Source organism: Myodes glareolus, chromosome 16 (genome assembly GCF_982192425.1).
Source record: "Myodes glareolus chromosome 16, mMyoGla1.1, whole genome shotgun sequence".
In the NCBI taxonomy this organism is placed as follows: domain Eukaryota; kingdom Metazoa; phylum Chordata; class Mammalia; order Rodentia; family Cricetidae; genus Myodes; species Myodes glareolus.
The window spans coordinates 67,730,945-67,754,102 of NC_142041.1; the positions used below are offsets into that span (position 1 = coordinate 67,730,945).

The 23,158-nt window shown below is 43.1% G+C and overlaps 1 protein-coding gene across 1 annotated transcript in view; it reads left to right on the forward strand.

The window, feature by feature from the left end:
* Stmn2 (stathmin 2) overlaps positions 1-22,890 on the forward strand; it is a 52,639-nt gene extending 29,749 nt beyond the window's left edge. The window contains exons 2-5 of the mRNA XM_048420523.3: positions 741-836; positions 4,358-4,530; positions 14,631-14,822; positions 21,552-22,890. Of these exons, the coding sequence (XP_048276480.1) occupies positions 741-836; positions 4,358-4,530; positions 14,631-14,822; positions 21,552-21,611 (521 nt within the window). The 3' untranslated portion in view covers positions 21,612-22,890. The remainder of the gene's footprint in view (positions 1-740; positions 837-4,357; positions 4,531-14,630; positions 14,823-21,551) is intronic.
* The last annotated feature ends 268 nt before the right edge of the window (positions 22,891-23,158 follow it).

A 23,158-nucleotide genomic window follows, 5' to 3' on the forward strand; every position in this document is an offset into this window, starting at 1 on the left:
ATAACCACCCAAAGTGATGATGTCCTACCCTCTCGTCCTAGATTCTGCTGTCTGGAGACATTTGTGCTGGTGACAGCCATGAAATGCTCACCAGGTCTTCTAGGGCAGGACTATTAGAGGAGAAAGGAGGGCATGGGGTAGAGAGGAGGAGGGAGGAGGGAGAGCAGCGCAGGCTAATCTACAGCTTCTCTGGGAGGCTGGTATCCAGACTGTGTTGCAGAGGGAGGGAGATCCTGATCAGATCTCAGCAAGTGGGGAGAAGGTGAGATAAGAAAATTCCTGTAGGAATTAAGAGAAAACAGCAACAAAGCTCCCTGGAGGGTACAGACGCTTAACAACTCTCAGGATGAGTTCTGTGACTATCCCCAAATGAATAGTGGTGATGCAGGATGAACCCCGAGAATCTTGTGTGAAGAGGACTCACACATGCATTAATTAGAATGCACTCGCTAATTTTGTCTGTTTCCTTTGCCAGTGCTTTTGCTGTCTTCCTTCCTGCTGGATCTCAAGTCCTTTTTTTTTTTTCTAACTCACTTTTTATGTAGCCTACTATAAAACACTCTTAGCTTCTTCTATAGGGATAAATATATGCATCAGGGTTGTTTACCTTCTCATTCACTGGGAAAGCAAGCCAAGCAGCCTGTCTTCTGCGGAAGGTTATAATTATTGCTCAGATTCAGAGAGGCGTTAAGAGGGAATTCAGAGAATGAAGCACTCTAATCCTACACCTTCCCTTTCAGCCTACAAGGAAAAAATGAAGGAGCTGTCCATGCTGTCACTGATCTGCTCGTGCTTCTACCCGGAGCCTCGCAACATCAACATCTACACCTACGATGGTGAGTGGCCTGCAGCAGAGGCACCTCCAGCTGCTCAGCGGGAGGAGTCTGAGTACATGTGCTTCCCTCTAGGAGCTCCTAACATGATTAGATGAGCATTTTATAGATCTCTCTGTTGATTTGTTGTGTCCAGCCATTAGGTCTTATTGATTGCCTATTGCTCACAGCAGTTTGAAGCCGGTGCTAATAACGGCACATTAATGTCTCTTAGGAAGCATGGTTGGCTTGTTACCAGCATCCTGATCAGCACATCACAATCCACCGGAAGTCTTTTCTAATAATGAAACACACTAAACTACAATTACACCAGATCTTAATTTGCAAGAAACTGTTTTTCTACACAGATCATTCGGAGACTAGAAAAGCTATCATCATCACTATTTCCTTTCTACAGTGCACATATTTTGTGAGTAAATACAAACAAGCTAATAGCAAAGATCAAATTCATATGTATTATCCTGGCTATCCAGAACTCACTGGACAGAACAGGCTGGCCTCAAACTCTAGAGATGCTCCTGCCTTTGCCTCGCAAGTGCCAGGATTAAAGGCATGCACCACTGTGCCAGGCTGCCAAGGGACTTAATTTAAGTGCAGCCTTTTCAGTTTGCTTTATGCCAATTCGTGGTGGGTAGGCTTGTTTGTCTTCATTTCTGGATCTTCCAATGTGTGTGTGGCCCCAGGCAAGAGGGTACTTAGACTCTTTAAACATCATTTTCTCTCCCTCCTAGGACTGTTGGGAAGAGGGTATTACATATCTTACCCTGAGGCCTAAGACGTCCTCGGGACCTGTTGTGTGCTTATCAACACTATGAGTATCAACCTTGTCTAACTTGGCCAATGTCATCAAAGTAGGGCAGTCACCTGTACCAGAGCTACCTGAGACAGTTTGGTGTTTGATAGGCTCACAGTTATTCTGCCTTTCCACGTGTGCAAAGGTCATTAAAAAGAGGGTAAAGGGCAGGCTCCCAGTCTTAAGTGCATTAAATTCTCTCTGAGATCTCAGAGCCATACTTCTCCCGGTGCTGTTCTGACGACACAAGCATTAGAAGGCTAATTAACTTTCCAGAAGCAGCTGTCTCTGTGTGCACGTAACCCATCCATCTCCAGCCAAAACTACTAGAACGCATGCAGCATGCCCAGTTCCTGTAAGTCCATCGAGGCATTAAATCAGCTACATAGATCTGTACTATCTGTCAGTTGTTGCTGTTAGCGGGAATCTGGCTGTGTTTCTTAAGAGACTGTAAAATCTGGTCTATCACTGAGATCCCATGATGAATTTAGCATGACCCTTGCCTTCCTGGGACTCGGAGCTCTGTAGACAAGTCTTAAAACACACCAGGAGAGCAGCAAATTGTTGGGACCCAAGAGCTGGGTGGTCACTGCTGCTTTGGGACTGAGAGGCAGGAAGTGGAGCTGTGTGAGCTGTCTGAAGCTGAAAAGACAACTCCACATCACTCATGCTCCACCTCCAAAGCACTCAGTAGAGACTTTTGTGTTTCCAAAGTGTTTACTCGACCTTGTGTTCCTGCCTTGACGGTAATTATCTGAGCAATGTAGAGATCACGTAAAGTGCTCTTTCTGGACCTCAAAGGAAAGTATTCTGTCATGCATTCCAGTAAGAGACTGGGCCATTGAGTGCTTGGGAATCCCCTGGGGGTCTTGGAACCACTCTGGAGGATAACAAGACACACCTACACATGAAATACTCGTGACACAAAGCAGTGGCTTAATCCCAAGAAGTTTCTGGATGCAAAGAAAGATGAGTGGACCAGAGTGTTGGAGTGTGGAACTCAAGCTAAAGACCAGTGAAGTTTTAAAGAAATTGATAGATTTTCCTACATTGTGAGCTATGGAGTTATAAATGTCCTCAAAGACACTACCTATTTACTGTTTTATGCTACAAATTATTTCAGATTGTAAATGATAGCACATGGTTAATATATGAAAGTCTGATAATAAGCCTATCAATCATATTATACATGATTAAAGCGTGAAAGTCCAGTAATCTTCTTGTTAGTACATATGACAATCGTCAACGTGGCTAGCAGTTTTCTGTTCTCTAGTTTAATTAACACTTAAAATGCATGTGTTGCAGTGCATTCTTTAAAAAGATTTGTTTATTTATGAACGTGAGTGCTCTATCTTCCTGTAGGTCTGCACAACAGAGAAGGGTCTCAGGCCCCATTATAGGTGGTTGTGAGCGACCATGTGGTTGGTGGGAATGGAACTTAGGGCCTCTGGAAAAGCAACCAGACCTCTCAACCACAGAGCCACCTCTCCAGCCCTACAGTGTACATTTTAAACACAATGCACACTGCATAATGACTACACCAAGTTAGTTAACATATGCTAATCTCATGTGTTATCACGCATTTCTGGCAAGAACCCAATCAAAGAAAGCAGATTAAAAAATGCTTAGACCACTAAGAATTTGTCAGTACAAAATGGAGCTTTATTCCATCATAAAAAATAACAAAATAACACACGTGTGTGTGTGTGTGTGTGTGTGTGTGTGTGTGTGTGTGTGAAAGTAGGGGAAGGGATATTTGGGAAAAAGGAGATGAATGAGAGAGAGGCAGAGAAAGACAAGAGGCGGTAATGGGGTCCAAATAAGAACAAAGCACATGAGAAGAAAGTTGTAAAAGATCCCAATCACACCCATCACTCTGCATAAAGAACACATGCTAATAACTTTCAAATGTAAAAACAACACAGTATAAATGCTACAGTTATCACTCCAGATCACATTGTGTGTCAGCTTAACGCAACCTAGAATCTGCTGGGAGGAGGGAAGTGCAGTTGGAGACTGACTCCATCACAGCGGCATGTGTGCATGACTACAGGGCGTTTTCTTGACTGATGCAGGAGGGTCCAGTCAACTGTGGTTGGTGCCACCCTAGTCTTGCATTGTATGAAAAAGTAAGCTGGGACATCCATGGAAACAAAGCCAGTAAGCAGTGCGCCTGCATGGTCTCGGCTTCGGTTTCAGCCCCCGGGTTCCCGCACTGGCTTCCCTCAGTGATGGGCTGTGACGTGGAACTGTAAGCCAAGTGTATCTTTTTCTCCAAAGTTGTCTGTGGTCTTGGTGTTTTGTCAAAGTGACAGAAAGCAAACCAGGACACTCATGAACATATTTTAATTGTCTAGCTGAAATTTCATACTGTTTAACCAACATCTCCCAGTATCCATCAGCCTTGGCTGGCACATCACACTCTGTATGCATGAGGACAGTATCTTTGTCCTGCTGGGTCTAGCTTCCTCTTATACAGTGCACTCCAGGTTTACCCATGTTGTTGCAAATGACAGAATTTACTACATTTGTCAACAAAAGCATTTATACTGTGAAAGTGGATGCACAGTCGAGCTGTGGGAGTTCGTGCATTTTGGAATAAGGCCGAGCTTGTGCAGCCCTTTGTTTCCACTTCCTAGAAGAAGATGCCTCTTGAACTGCTGGACTCACGTCATTAAAGTAGTTGCTCCATTCAGCTGCCTACCTGACATTCTCACTGTTCCTTCCGTAGACATGGAGGTGAAGCAGATCAACAAGCGAGCCTCTGGCCAGGCTTTTGAGTTGATCTTGAAGCCACCATCTCCCATCTCAGAAGCTCCACGGACTTTAGCTTCTCCAAAGAAGAAAGACCTGTCTCTGGAGGAGATCCAGAAAAAGCTAGAGGCTGCCGAGGAAAGAAGAAAGGTAACTCTCTCCATGAGTTTTTGTTTTGCTATGTTTGGTTTGGTTTGGTTTTTAGAGATAAGATTTCTCTGTGTTGCCTTGGCTGTCCTGGAACTTGCTCTGTAGACCAGGCTGGCCACGAATTCAGAGTTTTCTAAAGTCTCTCCTTTCTTTTTTCTTCCCCTCCACTCCCATTCTCTCTTTAACACAGACACACACACACACACACACACACACACACACACACATACACACATACACACACACAGAGGAAGTGAGAGATGTCAAGCAGAGATTCCAAGAGACAATGATCCCCAAATAAACCTATACCATCCCAACACTTTTAATTTTCTATAGTAAGATACTAAGAAATCTGTGAGCATTAAGATTTGAGGGCAGAGGCCGGAGAGATGGGTCAGCAGTTAAAAGCACTTACTGCTCTTATAGAGGACCCAAGTCCCATTCCAAGCACCCACTTCAGGGGACTCCAGGAGGATCTACTGCCTCTGGCTTCTACAGGCATCTACACTCACGTGCACATAACACCACCAACACACACATATAGTTAAAAATAAGTATTTGGAACGGTCTGAGGACATTAAGGTATCCTAGCAAATCTATGCATTGAAGAAGTTCTGTCTGGATGAATCTGTCCAACAAGAGCTATTCCTTCCCGTCAAGTCTTCTTTCACAAAACCCATGCTTGCACTGCGTCTCCTCCTTGCTTTATCATGATGCATTTTAGATTCCTGGGGTCACTAAGAGCATCCTGCACACACGGTTTTTATTATATGAGTAAAACTCCTCATTTTAATACTTTTGTTCTATTTATAAAAAATTCTGCCAATATATTAAACACTATAATCTATTAATATTGTTATAAATCTTTATTATAATACAGAAATTAAGCTACTTACCCAAGTAAATGCACAAGATTTAACTGTTTGACTCCCCTCTTCTGCTTTACTCTCAGGAGTACCCAACTGTCTTGACTAAAGTCCTGCAGGGCCTGCTGCACTTGGGGTAATTGAAGTTCTCACTCAGCACAGACATTTTCTATATAATGGGCACAGCACAGCAGAAGAAGACATATACATGGAAGACACACACACACACACACACATACATGTCCAGAGTTGACACAGAGCTCAGAAAACAAAACCAGTGACTGATCCAAACTTAATATTCAGAAAGCAAAGTTCAGTTTTGTTGGTTTGTACATTTATGACATTTCCAGCTACTGTACTTACTTCTCAGAAAATGGATAAAGGAGAAAGAGCACTAATTGGGTGTTAATTTATAAAACTCCCTGAAGCAACTAATTAATGACTTTGGTAAAACTTCCACATCCTCATAGCAGTAAACTATGAACAGTTACTTAAACAATTAAATCAAATTAGAAATGAACTGTGTAGTTAATGGACATTGACAAATGGAATCTGCCAGAATTTTGATATTCAGAAAAATAATGTTTTGGGACCTTTTTAAAATGGTATATACCATTATATTTCTTTTTTGAATTTGAAATTTTTTCAATGAAGAAATTACCATGTGGGTTATGTTCTAGTAGTAGACTCTTAATTAAGTGATAGTACAACTAATTAAGAGAAAGTACCAACTTAAACATTCATCCATTGATTTTGTTTTTCTGTTGGATTGTACTGACTTAATTAGTACTCATGTGAAAAACTGCTAAGTCTCTTTAGAGAGTCCCCAGCAAATGCATACAGCTCCCTCGCTATCCAGGGGAGGACACGCAACTCCAATCCAGCTGTGCTAGCTAAAGGAGAAAGTAAGTACAAGACTGGGAAGTTCAAGTGGCTGCAGAAATAGGATAGCTGAATTGAGATAACTCTGCTGTATCATCCAACGCTCTTGATTCCAAGCCAATATTTCTTGTCTTCTAACTGGCTTCACTGCCAGGGAAGTTTAGTTGCCCTCAGTCCCCAATTACTTTCCAACAACACAGCAACTTAGGCAGAAACAGAACTTCTCCTCCTTGCAACCAGTTTGCAGCCATGGATACAGGAGTATGATGCTCAAACTTGTCCCATTCACCCACCTCTGCCCTAGAGAGATGGTAAGGCAAAGTCTGGAGATAAGAAAATAAAGGCCTCACCAGAAAAAGGTGGGGGTAGAGCTTAGAGACAGAAAATGGCAAGTATCCCCAGTTGTTGTCTGCAAACCTATAGTGTTACTATAACAACCAGGACAATCATTTAGCTTATACGCTATTGAATGTGTAGTTCTTTTGCCTGCTGATATCTATGTGGTTGTTTTTATATGAATAGAAAGTAAAGAACTGTGTGTACATGCTGTTACATAAAACTTCATGACTGATTAGAAATACAGTTAAAATATTAAAATTTTTAGTGGTCAAATAAAAACAGAAACATGTTGAATTAATTTTATTGATACTTTAAATTATTCATACTCAAAACATTATATGTGATCAATAGAGTGTGTGATCAATAGAGAAATGCTAATAAGTGAGACATTTCTTCTTGTCATACTGTTTAAAGTCTAGAGTGTGGTTTACCCCTGCAGTGCGTTACAATCATACTAGCCATCTGTGGCCAGTAGCCACTCAAGTGAATAGCCCCAGATGCTGGTAGATCTAACAACGTCTATAAGCAATGAAAAAACAATATCCGCTTTTCCAAATGATACTACTCATACTCAGCATATGGAAATATGTAATCTCTAGAACTTGCCTTGGCACAGAAATTTAGAAAGTAGAAACTGCCCCTTGCTATAATTTTCTCATTGTGTTACCAAGGCCAGCACAGGAACATTTAGAACCTGTGTCCTCACTTTCTTTCTGGCTTCCCGTAGTCTCTGCTCAGGTACTATTTCACCCTTGTGACTAACCAGGTCTCTGTTCTCCCTTCTTGTATTAGTGATATCCCGCTCTCCCCTCCCAGCACTTAGCATGATTGATAGTCATATATTTATTTGCATTAACGACTGTTTGACTCTGGACTCCACTGAACTTCATGAAGGTAGAGATGTGTGTTAACAGTATCTGGTTATATCACTACAGTTAGTGATATCCCGCTCTCCCCTCCCAGCACTTAGCATGATTGATAGTCATATATTTATTTGCATTAACGACTGTTTGACTCTGGACTCCACTGAACTTCATGAAGGTAGAGATGTGTGTTAACAGTATCTGCTTATATCACTACAGTTCTTACTCTTTTAAGTGAATAAAAAGTTAAAATTCCTCTGGACAAATGTTAAGGTAGCAACACAAAAGCTGCATAAACTTTTTATTCCATACTCCTAACACAAAGCAAAATTATAGGCAGTAAGTTTCCAAATGACACCTCCTGAAATTAAAATCACATAACTGGCAGACAGATCTGGGACCTGCTATTTATGCCGACCCTGCCTCTAGGAGCGGAAGACACCCTCACTAAGCTTCCGGTCACTACGGGACCAGTAGGACCAATAGTCAGTCATAAGCACACCATAGCATACAAAACGCCATGCATGAGCAAGAGAACAAAACATGAGGGTAGAATGTTTAGTGCAGCAAGCGCAGCAATAGCCGGGGCCCTGGGGTTGGAGGGTTCTGGTGAGTTTGAGAAACAGCACAAAGGCCAGTGAGGCTGGCCTGCTGAGCTCAGAGAAAGGTGCTGACGTCAGAGCGCAGTGCTCTGAGGACTTTGAGTTGAAGTGAAAGGAAGGCAGAGGAAGAAAATAAAACCATGTCCACGCTGGATGGGAATCACAGGCCAGTTTTAAAGAAAGATCTATTTTTAAAGAAATTAACTAGGAAAATGATGTTAGATAAATAGAGAAAATGGGAAATTGTTATAGACTGGAAAACAAACAAATAAAATCCATCTCATGACAAAGGGCACACAGAGGCAAGCACAGAGAAGATGTTTTGAAGGCAGTGGCTCAGACAGTGGATGGGAGAGTTGGGAGGGAGCGCTAGGTCAGACCCACTGTGTAAGTCATAAAGAGGTCTGCGTTTTTACACAAAACAAATCCTTCGAAGTGATCAAAATAGTCAGGCAGTAATAGCACACGCCTTTAATCCCAACATTTGGAAGGTCAAGGCAAGTGGATCTCTGGGTTCAAGTCCAGCCTGGTCTACATTGTGAATTCCAGGACAGCCAGGGCTACACAGGGAAATCCTGTCTTGAGAAAACCCAGTAAATAAATACTAAAAACTTGAATAAATATTAAAAAGCTGCTAAAAACTGAGAAACAGAATTCAGCTATCGTCACATTACACTGAGCCTATTTTCCTTCCCATACATTACAAATTTTTAAATATTCTTCCACAAAGTACACATGGCATTCACTTGCATATCAGCAGCATTCTGCTCTTGTTATAAACGGTCAGTTGCTACGGCCAGTCAATATCTTCAATTATCTTAAGAGAGCAAGCATTTCCTCATTAAACTGACATAATCCTAACTCCAAGTACGGAGGTAGACAAGGGCAAGGGTGTGAGATACGGTTCTTATTAGGATGTTCTAAACACAAAACCACTTACTAGGATGTTTAAGGCCATTCCCTGGGAATCCAAGAGCCCTCTGTGGGCCAGGGGCCCGCCTGAGTTGTACAGTCAGGGCTCTCTGAAGTCAGGGCTGGAAGGCCGCTACCCAAGTGTCTCCACAGGGGATCAGATATACTGTGTATTAAATATCCTGGCAGTTTCCCCAAGTCCCTAGGCCACTTGGCCACAGGTATAGCTCTGACCATATGGTGATTTGTGTGGCTAGAACTGCACAGGCTCCTCCAGCCTGAACTAATGCTCCACGGTTTAGCTGAGAGGAAAGCTTATTCTAAGTAATTTTGCTTTTTCTCCCTTATTGAAGTACCTCTGTCAATCAGTGTCCATTTTTTGAAATTCAAGTCTTCATATTGCAGCTAACCACATTAGGGATCAGATGGTGGCATGTTGGCCACTCAGGCCCTGTGCCCATTCGTTCAACAGTCCCATGGCAAAAGGCAGCAGACTTCCACACACCCCACATAGATGATCCAGCACGCTCTGCTGTTCCAATGTCTCTGTTAAGTGATTTCTCTTTCCCATATGTCCCAGTGTGGGGACTGTGTCTGATTATCTTAAGCAGGCTACAGTGTTTAAAGGTGCCTTTCAAATCATCCCAGGAACACGTTGAGTATCAGAATGTCTGCAGCTGAGCCTATTGCTCACACAGCAGCTACTACTTCTGGGCAAATCATCTCAATTCTATCTCCTTTCGCCCATTTTCCTAGTTTGTTTTTCCCCTGTGGCTGTGATAAGTACCATGACCGAGAACAGCCTGGGCAGGAAGGGGCACTGCCAGGTCACAGTCCATCCCTGAGAGACGTCAGGCCAGGAACTCACGCAGAGCCTGGAGCAGAGACCACAGAGGAATACTGCCTATAGGTTTGCTTAGTTTGCTTTCTCTTACATCCCAGGCTCACCTGTCCAGGGGTGAGTCACCCACTGTGAGCTGGCCCTCCCTACATCGATCATTCATCAAGAAAATGCCCCACAGACTTGCCCACAGCCAGTCTGAAGGAGGCAGCCCCTCAGCTGAGATCCCTCCTCCCTGGTGATACTATCCGGCATTGTCCTCCATTGAAAAGACTTGCAAAAGGTCCCATGTCACAGAGTATTACAAGGAGTAAGGAGTTACTCTCTGCACACATAGAAGGAGCATCATGAGCTGTCGCCTATTCCTGATAAAATGCAACCAGTTCTGGCTTAGCAAAAATTATGGTCCAGCAAATGATTTTACAAAGGAAAATGGTCCTGATTAATACTGCCATATAGTGCATTTCATAAATACTTTAAATTTAAAGTGGTCTTGATCATAATACATAGAATAATCAAGGTGATAAAACAGATACATATAAACAGGTCAGGCCAACTAAAACTGGCTTGAAAACATTAATATTATAAAAAAAGATGAAAATTTAATGATACTTTGATAAACAGATTAAATTAAAAGGCTCCCCACTCAAACCTTTTCAGTAAGAGCTAATTCGTACATCAATATCACTGCACAGTGAATTCTAACAACCTATGAACCTCAGAAAGAGAAGTGAATTCCTTGCTCTAAATGAAGTGGTGTGAAAGGGAACCATTAGTAGACAAATCAGGTGACCCCAACTTCTTCATTTGTAGCTCCAAAGTTTTAGAATGGACTCCTCCTGTTCCCTTACCAAATTATGCATTTGCCAGACGATGGCTTTCGTGAGGTCTGAACCAGGTGCAGTTTACACACATGGCTGCCAATGTCCCGCACTGCTGGCCCTCTAATTCCTGCACTGACTCTAAGACACCTGACCTTGTCCTCCAGTGACATGGTGCAGCCTCTCAAGAGTACAGCTCTCACTTTAAATGGGGCTAATAGAGAGTTTATTCCTGAGTAAGCTATTAGCCACTCTAGCCCAGGAACTCAGTTTCTGGTTTCCCCAAATACCAAGTCACAACATGGTAGCAGTTCCATTAAGATTTATAGTAGCAAAACAGAAGGAATCATAATCAAGACACTTTTTAAATACACTGAGGAAGGATATGATAGATAGGCCTCAACAAAGCGGAGAGACCTCTGCTCCGGGTCTCACTCCTGTCTGAGTTGTTGAAACTTCGTGGTCTGCGTAGGCTAATGTGTTGCAAAGGGCTCCAAGTGATGCTTTCAAAAACAATAGTGTTGTGGGAGTATCTTCCGCTGCCTCAGCCAATAGTCGCTAGAGCAGGAGCCGGGAGCAGGACCCGGGAGCAGAGGCCGGGAGCAGGAGCCGGAACCAAGAGGGCCTGATCCGGATCTGTGTCTCTTTTTAAAAGAGAAATATACCACGCCCCAGTGGGCTGGTATTTCAGCGGCTATTGGCTGACGGAGCGGAAGTCGCTCCCCGCTGCACTGTGGGCTCGTGCTTCAGCAACTATTGGCTGAGGCAGCGGAAGATACTCCCACAACACAATAGGTCACACACAAAGGTGGATAATTATGTCTAAGGCCAAAATAGACTGCTCCTACTCAGTTTAATTGGACAGACCAGGCAAGTTTGTATTCTTTTGGGGACTGTCATCTGCAGCTGGCATCTTAAGTTGGTAAATGGCTCTTGAGGAGGAATATAGGGGGAAGGGCGTAGTTTTTATATAGTGCAGTTCGGTATTCTGGAAGCCAGCTGGCTTCGTGGTCATAAAACCTTCTTATTGTGGTCCTCTGGGCAAGCAAGAAGAGCACGCAGACTCTCTTTCTGCGAGGGGACCCCAGCCACCCCATTCCAGGCTTCAGAACGAAAAGAGCTCATTATGAAACTTCAGGTTTTCCTCATGTTAAGTCTCTTTCTGTACTCCTGGCTTTTCAGTGGGAAGAGAACGTTGTGGTCTTTGCTTCACACAACTACACTCAACTGTCATATTTGAACACACACCTTTTTGCTCTTAGCCATATTGACAATGTTTTATCAGGATTAGCAGAAAGCCCAATACTTTTAGGAAAGCATCCTGCCTACTAGTGGAAAGATCCTTTGGAACTTAGGGCTTTGGTGTTGGTTGAATGGATCTGAGTGTCAAGTAACATATCCCACACATGATTAAAGGGGACAAGAAGGCAGAGTGGCAGGAGTATATGTACTTCAGAAGTAAATGGGAACCCGGTGGCGTCTACAGTGTCTTAAATCTCTTACGTGCACGTAAAGTGAGTTTTATAGGCCGGTTAACTCAGATTTATCATCCAATTCATTTGTGCAGTAATTAAGCTCTTAGACTCAGTAGCGTCAGAGATGCTAATTAACCTCTTTGCACAACGTTCAAGTGTTCCTAAATGGACAATAACTCTTCTCCCTGTCTCATTACTGTGCCTCCGTGTACCTCTCGCATCATCATCCGGTGATCCTAAGTTCTGTGTGAGGATGTGCAGAAAACGTGCTCACCAGCAATCTGCCTCAGTTTCTCCCATCTCCCCAGATGGCACATTTGAATGGCTCCGCTCTGTATTTGCCTTAGCTTACTTCTGCCTTGTACCAGCTTCCCTCTATCTCACCCAATTCTCCGTTTTAACTCAGAGAGCTTCTGTGAAAGGCCATGATCCTCCAAGGTTATTACTTACCTTTGAAAACTTCCTATGTGCCAACATTTGCCAAGGTCCCTATTTGAACCACTCTCTAAACCCACACAGCCCACCTGCCTTCCTGCTCATCTGCCCAAGCACAAGACTGTAGGAAGAACGGTTTGAACATGCAGCTAGACCTTTACTCCCCCACACAGGTAGAGACAAGCTTCCACTGCTTCGGGTCATGTGTTGCCAGTCTTCAGCTTCTCACTTCTCGCACATCGTATGCTATGCCTTTGTATAATGTTCTGAGATTACTGCTTATCTTCTCACTTTACAGATAGCGGCATCAAAACTGATTTCCTTCCTTGATGGTACAACTGCCAGACTGAGACATGTTCAGGGAAGAGCTGATTTCTCCAAGGAACAAAGCAGGGATGTTGCAGGCAGAAAGAGCTGCTAGCACACTCCAGTAATGGAGTCCTAAGTCTAACTTCCAGCACTAGTAGAAGTATGGAGAGCTCAAGAGCCCTAAGCTATGGTATAGTGAAGGGTTTGCCTAAACAAGTGCCAGGGCCCGGGAGATGGCTCCATGGGTAAAATGCTTTCTGCACAAGTCTGAGAACTTGAGTTCAGATGCCCAGCATCCATGTAAAAGTACAGGCACTTGTCTGTAGGTCCAGTACTCTAGGGTCAGAGACAGATGGGTGGTCCTGGGGTTCACAGGTCAGTTACTCTACAAAATGGCAGGCTTCGGGTTCAGCAAGAAACCACATCTCAAAAGCAAGTGAGTAAGTGAAACAGAAATTGAGGATAGAATCCCAATAAGCCTGCATAGGGGAAGGCACACGCACACACGATGGCACGCGCACACACACATGATGGCACACACATGCACATACATGTGCATACACACACACAGTTTAGTACTTTAAGGTGTGGTAGCTCATCCCTTTAAACCTGGCACTTAGAGGCTGAAGCAGAGGAAAGCCAATGTGTCTCCAAAGGGCAGACTGTGGCCACCAGCAATAAAATCACTGAAATAGTTAATAAAAAGGTGAGATTTCTCGACCTCACCAAAGAACCTTGGAAATAGATCTCAGCAGGAAGATACTGGGTTCTCTGTCATTACCAAGCCCCCAGTGACTGAATTTTCAGAGAACCATATATCCTGCTGATGCTAAGAAGTGAGAGCATGCACAAGACACAGCTAACCCCATTGGCTCTGCTCTCACTCCTGGAGGACCACAGAATCCCCGTAATTCCTCTGAGTGTCCAATTGAAGACTGACAGCCAGAATCAGGGCTTTCTTCTGGGTTTGGCCAAAAGGACACTCAACACAAGATTTGCACAAATATTTTCAAGTCTCTATAGAGTATTTTATGTGTAAGCATGCTTTGTCTGCATGTATGCGTACACACCATGTTCATGCTTGGTGTCCAGAGAGCCAGAAGAGAGCATTGGATTCCCTAGAACTGGAGTTGAGGACAGTTGTTTACTGTAATGTGGGTTTTAGGTACTGAATCTGGTCTTCTTCAAAAGCAGCAAGTGCCCTTTACCACTGAGTTGTAGCTCCAGCACCAGGGAGAATATAATAGCTGCTGAGAAAAGGGAAGGACAGTTGTGTAATAAAAAGAGAAAGTGGATTTGATTAATAAAGTTGAAAAGCTCCTTCAGGGCCCACCCTATGGTTAGAAAACAGTGGACAGAAAAAAAAGGATGTCCAGGCCCCGGGCCTTTGCCATTTTCTCCAGGTTCTCAGTGAGTGTAGTGGTCCAATGGCTCATTGTAGCACTTCCTGTTAGCAGCGTCTTACTTTTTAAAGAAAGAAAGAAAGAAAAAAGAATAAAAGAAAGAAAGAAAGAAAGAAAGAAAGAAAGAAAGAGAAATTCTTCAATGAGAGTTAATGCTATTTCTAAGACAATCTGCCTAAAACCTTGACAGTTGAAAATTCAGGGAGCCACACTCGCTGTCAACACATTCTATACAAAGTGCTAAAGTCTACAGACAAGAGTCGGTGAATAGCAATGCTCATGGCCGCAGCACCAACTAGCACTCAGCTAAGTCGGCTTCCAGATATCTAAAAATGGTTGTGTTTTCTCCCAGTCTCAGGAGGCGCAGGTGCTGAAACAGTTGGCAGAGAAGAGGGAGCACGAGCGAGAAGTCCTCCAGAAGGCTTTGGAGGAGAACAACAACTTCAGCAAGATGGCGGAGGAGAAGCTGATCCTGAAAATGGAACAAATTAAGGAAAACCGTGAGGCTAATCTAGCTGCTATCATTGAACGTCTGCAGGAAAAGGTAAGGGCACCAGAATGCTGAGCAGGGGGAACAAGCTCTGTGCAGCCCAGCTGAGGGAAATGCCTATGCAGCACAGCTGCGGACATGCCTGTGCAGAACAGCTGGGGCACAAATGCTGTGCAGCACAGCTGCGGACATGCCTTGCAGAACAGCTGGGGGACAAACACTGTGCAGCACAGCTGGAGACATGTCTGTGCAGCACAGCTGGGGACAAGCCTGTGCAGCACAGCTGGGGACATGCCTGTGCAGAACAGCTGGGGGACAAACGCTGTGCAGCACAGCTGGGGGACCCTGGGTACAGGAAAACGAGGTGGGACAGTCAACCTCAGGCTTCTCTCATCGTGTATTTTGAATCTGTGACCTGATGGTAGAGAAAGGGAACTCTACATCAGCCCTGAAGCCCTTGCCAAATGTTCCACTGGACAGGGAGCCCAGGAAGGCTGGTCTCAAATGTGTATGAGTTCTGTTCAAACCAATGTGTTGGAAGTTACCAAGTTGCACATATTTAATACTTAACTGATTGCATTAATGCTATAGTACTTAATGTTAGTAAAAATTAACAAATAATATTTTATTAAAATAATATATATTTAATACAAAATATTTGTCATAATTTCAGTCTCTCCATGTAAGAAAATCTACAAGAAACTCTGGAACATGGAAGCATAGCAGAGGGACCATTTCATACATATTTGGTTGTCCTCAGGCCTTTATTCATGTCCCACCGTCCACGTGGGTGGACACACACACACACACACAAGCTTGTCTTTGAAAAAATAGACATAGTAGCTATGAATAGTTTTGCTTTGTCTGTTTCCAAAACTGGATTAAGCTTGAAAAATAGGGACTCTGGAAAAGATGTGAAGATGCATTCACACTTCTCCCAGTGTCTGACTTAAGAGTCAGAGTCTGGCTCACCACAAGTCACACATGATGGCGCCAAGGCACTGAAATCCAGGACAGCACGTTCCCTTTGATGTTATCTGCCTTCCTGATCTTGAGCCAGTCACATTTTCCTCAGTTTACCCTTCTCTTCAAAGGAGCTCCTTGCTTACCACTACAGCAATAGAACCATGGGCAACAGAGGACCATGTGTTCAGTCCAGAGCAATCTATCATCCTTCACTTCACATCACAGGCTCTAAAATAATCCAGTGCAGTTGCCAGGGATGCAATATGGTGGTCTCACTCTCTAACTCAACCTCACCTCGACTAGCCATGGAGAAGTCTGCATCACTATCAGAATCCATGGTGAAGTCAGCATCACTATCAGTGTCCATGGTGAAGTCAGCATCACTATCAGTGTCCATGGTGAAGTCAGCATCACTATCAGTGTCCATGGTGAAGTCAGCATCACTGTCAGTGTCCATGGTGAAGTCAGCATCACTATCAGTGTCCATGGTGAAGTCAGCATCACTATCAGTGTCCATGGTGAAGTCTACATCAGTAGCAATCCAGGAGCACCATTGCTTTTGAAATAACATACATGCAAACCTGCAATGTGTCGCTCTTTATTTTCTTTGTAAACTAATTCATAAAATTTACATACTTCAGCAAGCATTTCTAGAAGTGTTGCTTTTAACAAGCATTTTTTACTGTGTGGTTTGTTGTTGTTTGGTTGCTTTGGTATGTTTTGGGTTTTTTGTTTGTTTGTTTGGAGGGTTGAGTTTGAGGCTTTGGTTTTTTGAGACAAGGTTGTCTGTGTAACCACCCTGGCTGTCCTGGAACTCGCTCTGTAGACCACGCTGGCCTCAAACTCACAGAGATTCACCTGCTTCTGCCTCTCAAGTGCTGGGATAAAAGGTGTGTGCCACCACCACCTGGTTCTCTGTGGTTTTTGTCTTTACCCATCCTCTGCCCCTTTTTCTCATACTTGGATCTAGTACCTTACATACATATATGCATGTATCCATTTCTGCCTGAAATTCCCCCGAAAATATTCCCCCTGTGGAGGGTTTTTAATTCATGGAATCAAGCTCTGACATCATCCCAGGAGATACCTAACAGTCTTAGTCATTTTTCTCCATCGTGATAAAATGCCAGGACCAAGACAACTTATAAAAGAAAGTATTTAATTTTGGACCCATGTTTCTAAGGGTTAGAGTCCATGGTCATTGTGCTGGGGAGCATGACAGTAAGAAGGCAGGTTTGGCACTGAAGCAGTATCTTGAGAGCCTACATCCCGGACCCATTAGCACGAGGCAGGGACAGTATGACACAGGGAATGACATGGGCTTTTGAAAACTCCAAGACCACACCCTCTTATCACTCCAAACAGCACCACCTACCGAGGACAAAGTATTCAAACAACTACACCAGCCATCCATATTTGTTTCTGAAAACTCTACATACACCCAGGTTTGAGAACTACTCTATAACCTACTCTGATTTAAATTTCAGCTTACAGGAGTCCATTCTAGCCCACACCATATGGGGCAGTAAAGGTCATTGCTAGAGCCAGATTTTCTTTGGCATTCCATAACTAAATGGATACTTTTCCAATCATATAGACTCTTTGGCCACTGACAACAAGCATCTTTTATCTCCTCAGTGAAATGGGAACACCTAGGAAGCACCAAATTTCCTTCTATGTCCTATGTTTTAAATGAACTGAAGGTGTCGTGTAGTAAGGGTCATCTTCTATGTGTCTGTGTCTGTGAGCACTAAAACTACTTCTTTCCTCAAATAGGACAAAGCAAATTTGCTCTGAGCTGTACACAGCCTTCTAGTTAAGTGAAGTCAAAAGGGTTCTAGCTGTGTAATGCTGAGAGCATGGAGCTGCCCCTGTAACAGAGGAGCTGCCCCTGTAACAGAGGCTTTACTGAAACTTGACATTCGAAAAGGCAGTTACTTCAGAAATTGGATATTAATGAGTTAATCACTCGGTGAGCATTTACAGGGTCCCTACTGTGTGCTCAGAAACCTGGAAGGGGAGGTAACAGAAAAAGGTCCTCTCCATCCAGGCATGGCAGACCTCACTCATAGTCCCAGCACTTGGGAGGCTGAAGAGAAGGACCAGACTTGGCTACATAATCAGTGACACCTTGTCGGCAGGGGGGTATGGGTGGTGGTTAAAAGAAAGAGAGAGACGGGATTGCCAATTATCTGTTATCAGTAGAAATCACTCCACACCAAGGTTCCCATACTAGGGAAAACACCCACTCTGGCCAAGAGGGAATAATTGAACAGATGCTTTCTTCCCAGCCTAATGGGTGCTCCAGTGTACTCCCAAGCAACCTGAAGTACCTTCCACCCATCCTACCTGCCCATCTGCCTTAGCAAAACAGAACTCACAGGAGTTTCCAGCAGGGCTCACACAACCAGGTTTGCCCTCACCAACTAGAAGTGTAGAATTAAGAAGGATCTTTGCATAGGTAGCAATTTTATGTTTCATTATCCAACCAGCAACAAGTAGGTGCGTTTGTAGCCATTAGTTAAAGAACTCCCCTTGGCCCCATGACCACCAGCATCTTGATTTATGACAACAGGACTTTTATGAGCTCTCTCAACTTATTCCTGATTTATCTTTTATGCATAGGCTCATAACCATTAATAAAAAAGAAAAGGACCTGATTATGCTGACATAATCTTACATTTACATAGACTTTGACAATAGAATCTTATAAAATTATTATCCATGATAATCTAGTTCAAGTTTTGATATCTATGGACATTAAAAAGGCATTAAGAGATAAAGAAAGAGAAGAAAAACGACCTCACATTTCTTGACTTCCAATAAGAAATCTCTAAATCACATTTTTTCAGAGGACCAGAAGTTTTCTTAAAGACATCTTCCATACATACCTTCATGTAAAAGTAATGTTTCCAGTGTCAAAATACTACTACACGTCCCTTTAGCAGGAATAGGGAGACAGGGAATTGCAGAAAAAGCATTTTGTAAATTCAGAAATGCTTGGGCCTAGCCTGGCAGGTAACTCTAAGTGCACCTAGCAAAGTAAGTGTGAAATGTATAATGAAGTGGATATTACTAAAGAAAAAAGTCTTTAGTGAACTGCACAGACAACGTCCCGAGTGAACTCCATAGACAACGTCCCGAGTGAACTCCACAGACAATGTCCCAAGTGAACTCCACAGACCACGTCCCGAGTGAACTCCAGAGACCACGTCCCGAGTGAATTCCACAGACCACGTCCCGAGTGAACTCCACAGACCACGTCCTGAGTGAACTTTATAGATAGACAGATCCTCACAGCTACCCTAGGAGCCCCCAGCTGTCGTGTTCTGGTTGTTAATCAGGACCACAGGTTGATGGTATCACTGCCTGTGCAGGACTATCCTAACTTCTCTGACATTTTCATTTAAAATCACATCAACACATCAGGAATCTGCATTCCATTATTTAATGTAATGTTCCCAAATACCAAGCCAGCTAAAATTCCTGAAAATATTTTTGTAGAAACTCAGAAGGATTATTGAAATTTCCTTTTAAAGTTTTCTTGAACTCAAATTAAGTCTTTGATTTTCTTCAGCAAACTCGTTACTTTACTAATTTGAGTAAGAAGTAAAGTCCAAAGGAAGCCAACAGCACTAATTCTAGTGTTTACGCTTGTGAAGCTGTTCCCTACCAGAAGCTCTGTGGTCTCCCAGCACAGGAGAGGTCTCAGCACTGCCCAGTTGCTTTCATTAATGAGTCCCCATCTGCATGCAAAACAGACACCACTACAGCTTTGCCTCCTAATAACTGAGCAAAAGAGGAATTGTGGCGTCTGTATGATCTCCCGCATTTCCACACACAACTTGATTTCTCAGCATAAGCCTTTGCTCCTTCTCTTCATGATTTCAATGGCATGAAAGGCTCTTTTAAACCAATTACATTACATTTCTCTAGAGTTAACTTCCTGCTTCCACCAATTTTTAACTTTTGAAGAAGTACAGAGTATATGCCATGTTTCCCTCCTGCAGCCTAAACTTGAGGGGGAAAAGGTCACATTCATATATAACTAACATTGAATCTCATCACCTGCTTGATATATAAACTTGGAAATATTACTCAGCCTTCCAGAGCTTTGGGTTTTTTTTTCCCTGTAAAATGAAACTAACAGAATCTCTATTATGATATTCTGAGGAATATCAATCTATGCAAATTCTATATGGATGTAGTTGTGGTACGCATTAGGTGTATATAGTACAAACACATTTCAGTGTTATAGTATAAATACATGTTCAGTGTTATAGCACAAATACATGTTCAGTGTTATAGTATAAATACATGTTCAGTGTTATAGTATAAATATATGTTCAGTGTTATAGTACAAATACATGTTCAGTGTTATAGCACAAATACATGTTCAGTGTTATAGTACAAATACATGTTCAGTGTTATAGTACAAATACATGTTCAGTGTTATAGTATAAATACATGTTCAGTGTTATAGTATAAATACATGCTCAGTGTTGCAGTATAAAGAACCCTGTAAGCACAGACACTTGATTTAAATCGGTTTTAATAATAAGATTTACTTTATAGCTGGTCGAGATGATTATGAATGAATCAAAGAAACTAAATGAGGAGAAAAGAAATTTTAGAAAATAATACTATTACTAATAATTAGCATTTCAAAGTGCAGTTCAACAGTCATTGAGCCCCTCTGTGTAAAACCACATGCCTTTGGTTATCCAGTGCAGAAGTTCAAACTAAAAAATGCTAGATCCACCTTTCCTCCATTGGTTCCCTCCTTAGAAAATTCACTTCCTAGCCCAAGGCCAGTATCTCTAATAGTAGGATTCCTTATGCAAATAAATCTCCACCAACCCATGCAATGTATCATGCTATAAAATGACACAGTCAAGACTTTATAGCCAAACATAGCCAAGGAGACAAATTCTCCTGTTTAGAACTATGTGAATGTCTCATAAAAGGGAAGCATTTCATTTATGTAAGAGTTCAGATGCAGTTGTATCGGTTTGGGGTCTTGTGAAAGCCTTTATGGGGAAAGGATGGCTGTGACAGGCCTTAGCACACAGCCTACAGTCTTTGCCCGCGGGGATGGAGGGTGGGGACCCCAGACATTCGAAGCGGCGTGAAAAGATGCTTCCGCTGGACTGAATCGGCTGGCATGTGCCAAAGTTTCTGGAAACATGGCTGGGCTCAAGTTCAGAAGGGCCATTTCAAGCAAGGCTTTAGAAAGTGGTACCAAAGTCGTCTCTCTGGATCTCAGTTTCCCAGAAGGCCTGTGGGCAAACTCAAACCCCTTAAAATAATCCAAAATAAAGAATTAAAGACTGAAGATGGGGAAATCAATAATATATTTTATTGCCAGTCTCAGAATTTATACAGAAGTCAGTATATTCAATATCTTCTTTTTAATTATTTGACATTTTAATCATAATTTTTAAAAGAAGAATATTGTTGTTGTTGTTGTTTGTTGTTGTTGTTGTTGTTGTTGGAAGTGCAGGATTAGGGTACAGCTCCTCAGTAAAGGGCTTGCCTATCACTTACAAGGCACTTGGTTCCAGGGTTTGATCACCAGCGAGGGAGGATGGCACCTGAGGGGAGGGGTATGGGGTGATAAAGATGTTTGTGGTCTTCTCTACTGTTTCTTGGGCCCACATTCTCCTTGTGAAGTGAAGAACATTCCTTTAGGAATTTCTGTTTAGGTGGATACCACACCGCGTGCTTTCTGACCAAATATGTCCAGCAAAGGCTAGGGTGGCCCTCCTACTTCTCTCTGCCACATGGACTGACCTCTTCTGCTTGGATGTCTTCTAGGAGAGGCACGCTGCGGAGGTGCGCAGGAACAAGGAGCTCCAGGTTGAACTGTCTGGCTGAAGCAATGGCGGGTATGGCACGCCCCTCCCATAGTAAATCCCTCTGCCTATATTATAATGGATCATGAGATATCAGTATGGGAAATGTATGACATGGTTTAAAAAGAACTCATTATTAAAAACAAAACAAAAAACAGAATCAAAAATAAAATAAAATCAATGCGGTCCCTTTGCAGAATGTTTTGCTTGATGTTTAAAAAAGTACCTTGGATCTTATTTTGTAAATATTTACATTTTTGTTAAAAAATACAAGTATTGCATTATGCAAGTTATTTCATAATCTTACATGTCCTGTAACAGGCTTTCGATGTTGTGTCTTTCCACTCAAATGAATTTGCTAGGTCTGTTCTTCCCGAAGCTTCCCATGTGGAACTGTAGTCCCTGCCCTTCCCACTCCAACAGAAAAATGAGGTCAGTAGACAGTCTATGGTGCTAGAAACCCACCACTGCCTAGTGACCTGGATGACTTCCTAATCCCTAGCTTGACCAAGGCCACGCCTAAATGACAGGTGTTGTGTCTCCATGAGAACCTCCACATCCTCTTCCTGCCAAGAAACCACAAAGCCAGGCTAAGGAAAACCCAGTCCTAGCGCTTTCTTCTGCTTCTCATGCACTATGTGCTACACGCGTGTTCAGGTCTTAGAAAGGGATTGATGGGAAGACAGATCTGAGCTCAGTCAGGGTAGAAGCAAACGGCCGAACCTTTACAGTGCTGAACGCAAATGCGAAGTCCGAGGGTTCAAGGCGCCCTGAAGTCGTTCTTCATGAAGTGGGCTTACTTCTCTTATTTCAGTCATTTGGATGGAATGAATTAGTTAACGTGTCGGGTGGCTTACTTGTGGATGCCATGGGTGATGATGTTCGTATTAAGCTTTTGCCTGTAGTACAAGCACATGATGCTACTGAATATTTTCCACGTGGAGACTGTGAGCTGGTTGTTGCATTAAAAAACACAAAGAAAATCACACACACACACACTGTGGACTTTCACTCAAGCTGGTCTTTCTTCCCCAGTGTAGGGCAATCCTGCCTGTAAACAAAACCAAATCGCTCCATCTGTGAAGCTGACGCAGTTAGGGGGCTAGGCAGGGCGTTTGTGCCAACGAAAAGAATCAGCCGATACCCAGCATAAGTACCTATTGCAGTTCTGAAGTCGTTCCTCCCCAACTCCCCACTCCCGAAGGTTGCTGCCTGCATATTTACTCTCCACTAGTGCTATTTTCCTGTATGTCATTGTGAGCAAGCTGTGAAGAATAAAGAATTGGAGTTCTGTGAACTAATCACGTTTGGTCTGGTCTCTGGGCCCCGTGTGTCTCGACCCTGGTGTTCAGATCATGAGAGGGTGACTGCTGGACGGGGCCATCTCACAAGCAAACAGGCTGTAATTAGTTTGGAGGAAGCCAATGGCCTGCTGGTTGACTTCCCTTGCAAAACAGCAGGCCACTTCTTTTCCCCTCCCTTGGACACAGTGGGAAAGACCTTCAGCCGGCTCCCCTTAGCAATAGGCAGAGTGAAGGAGAAACGGAAGGTCTGGACTAGTCGTGCTGA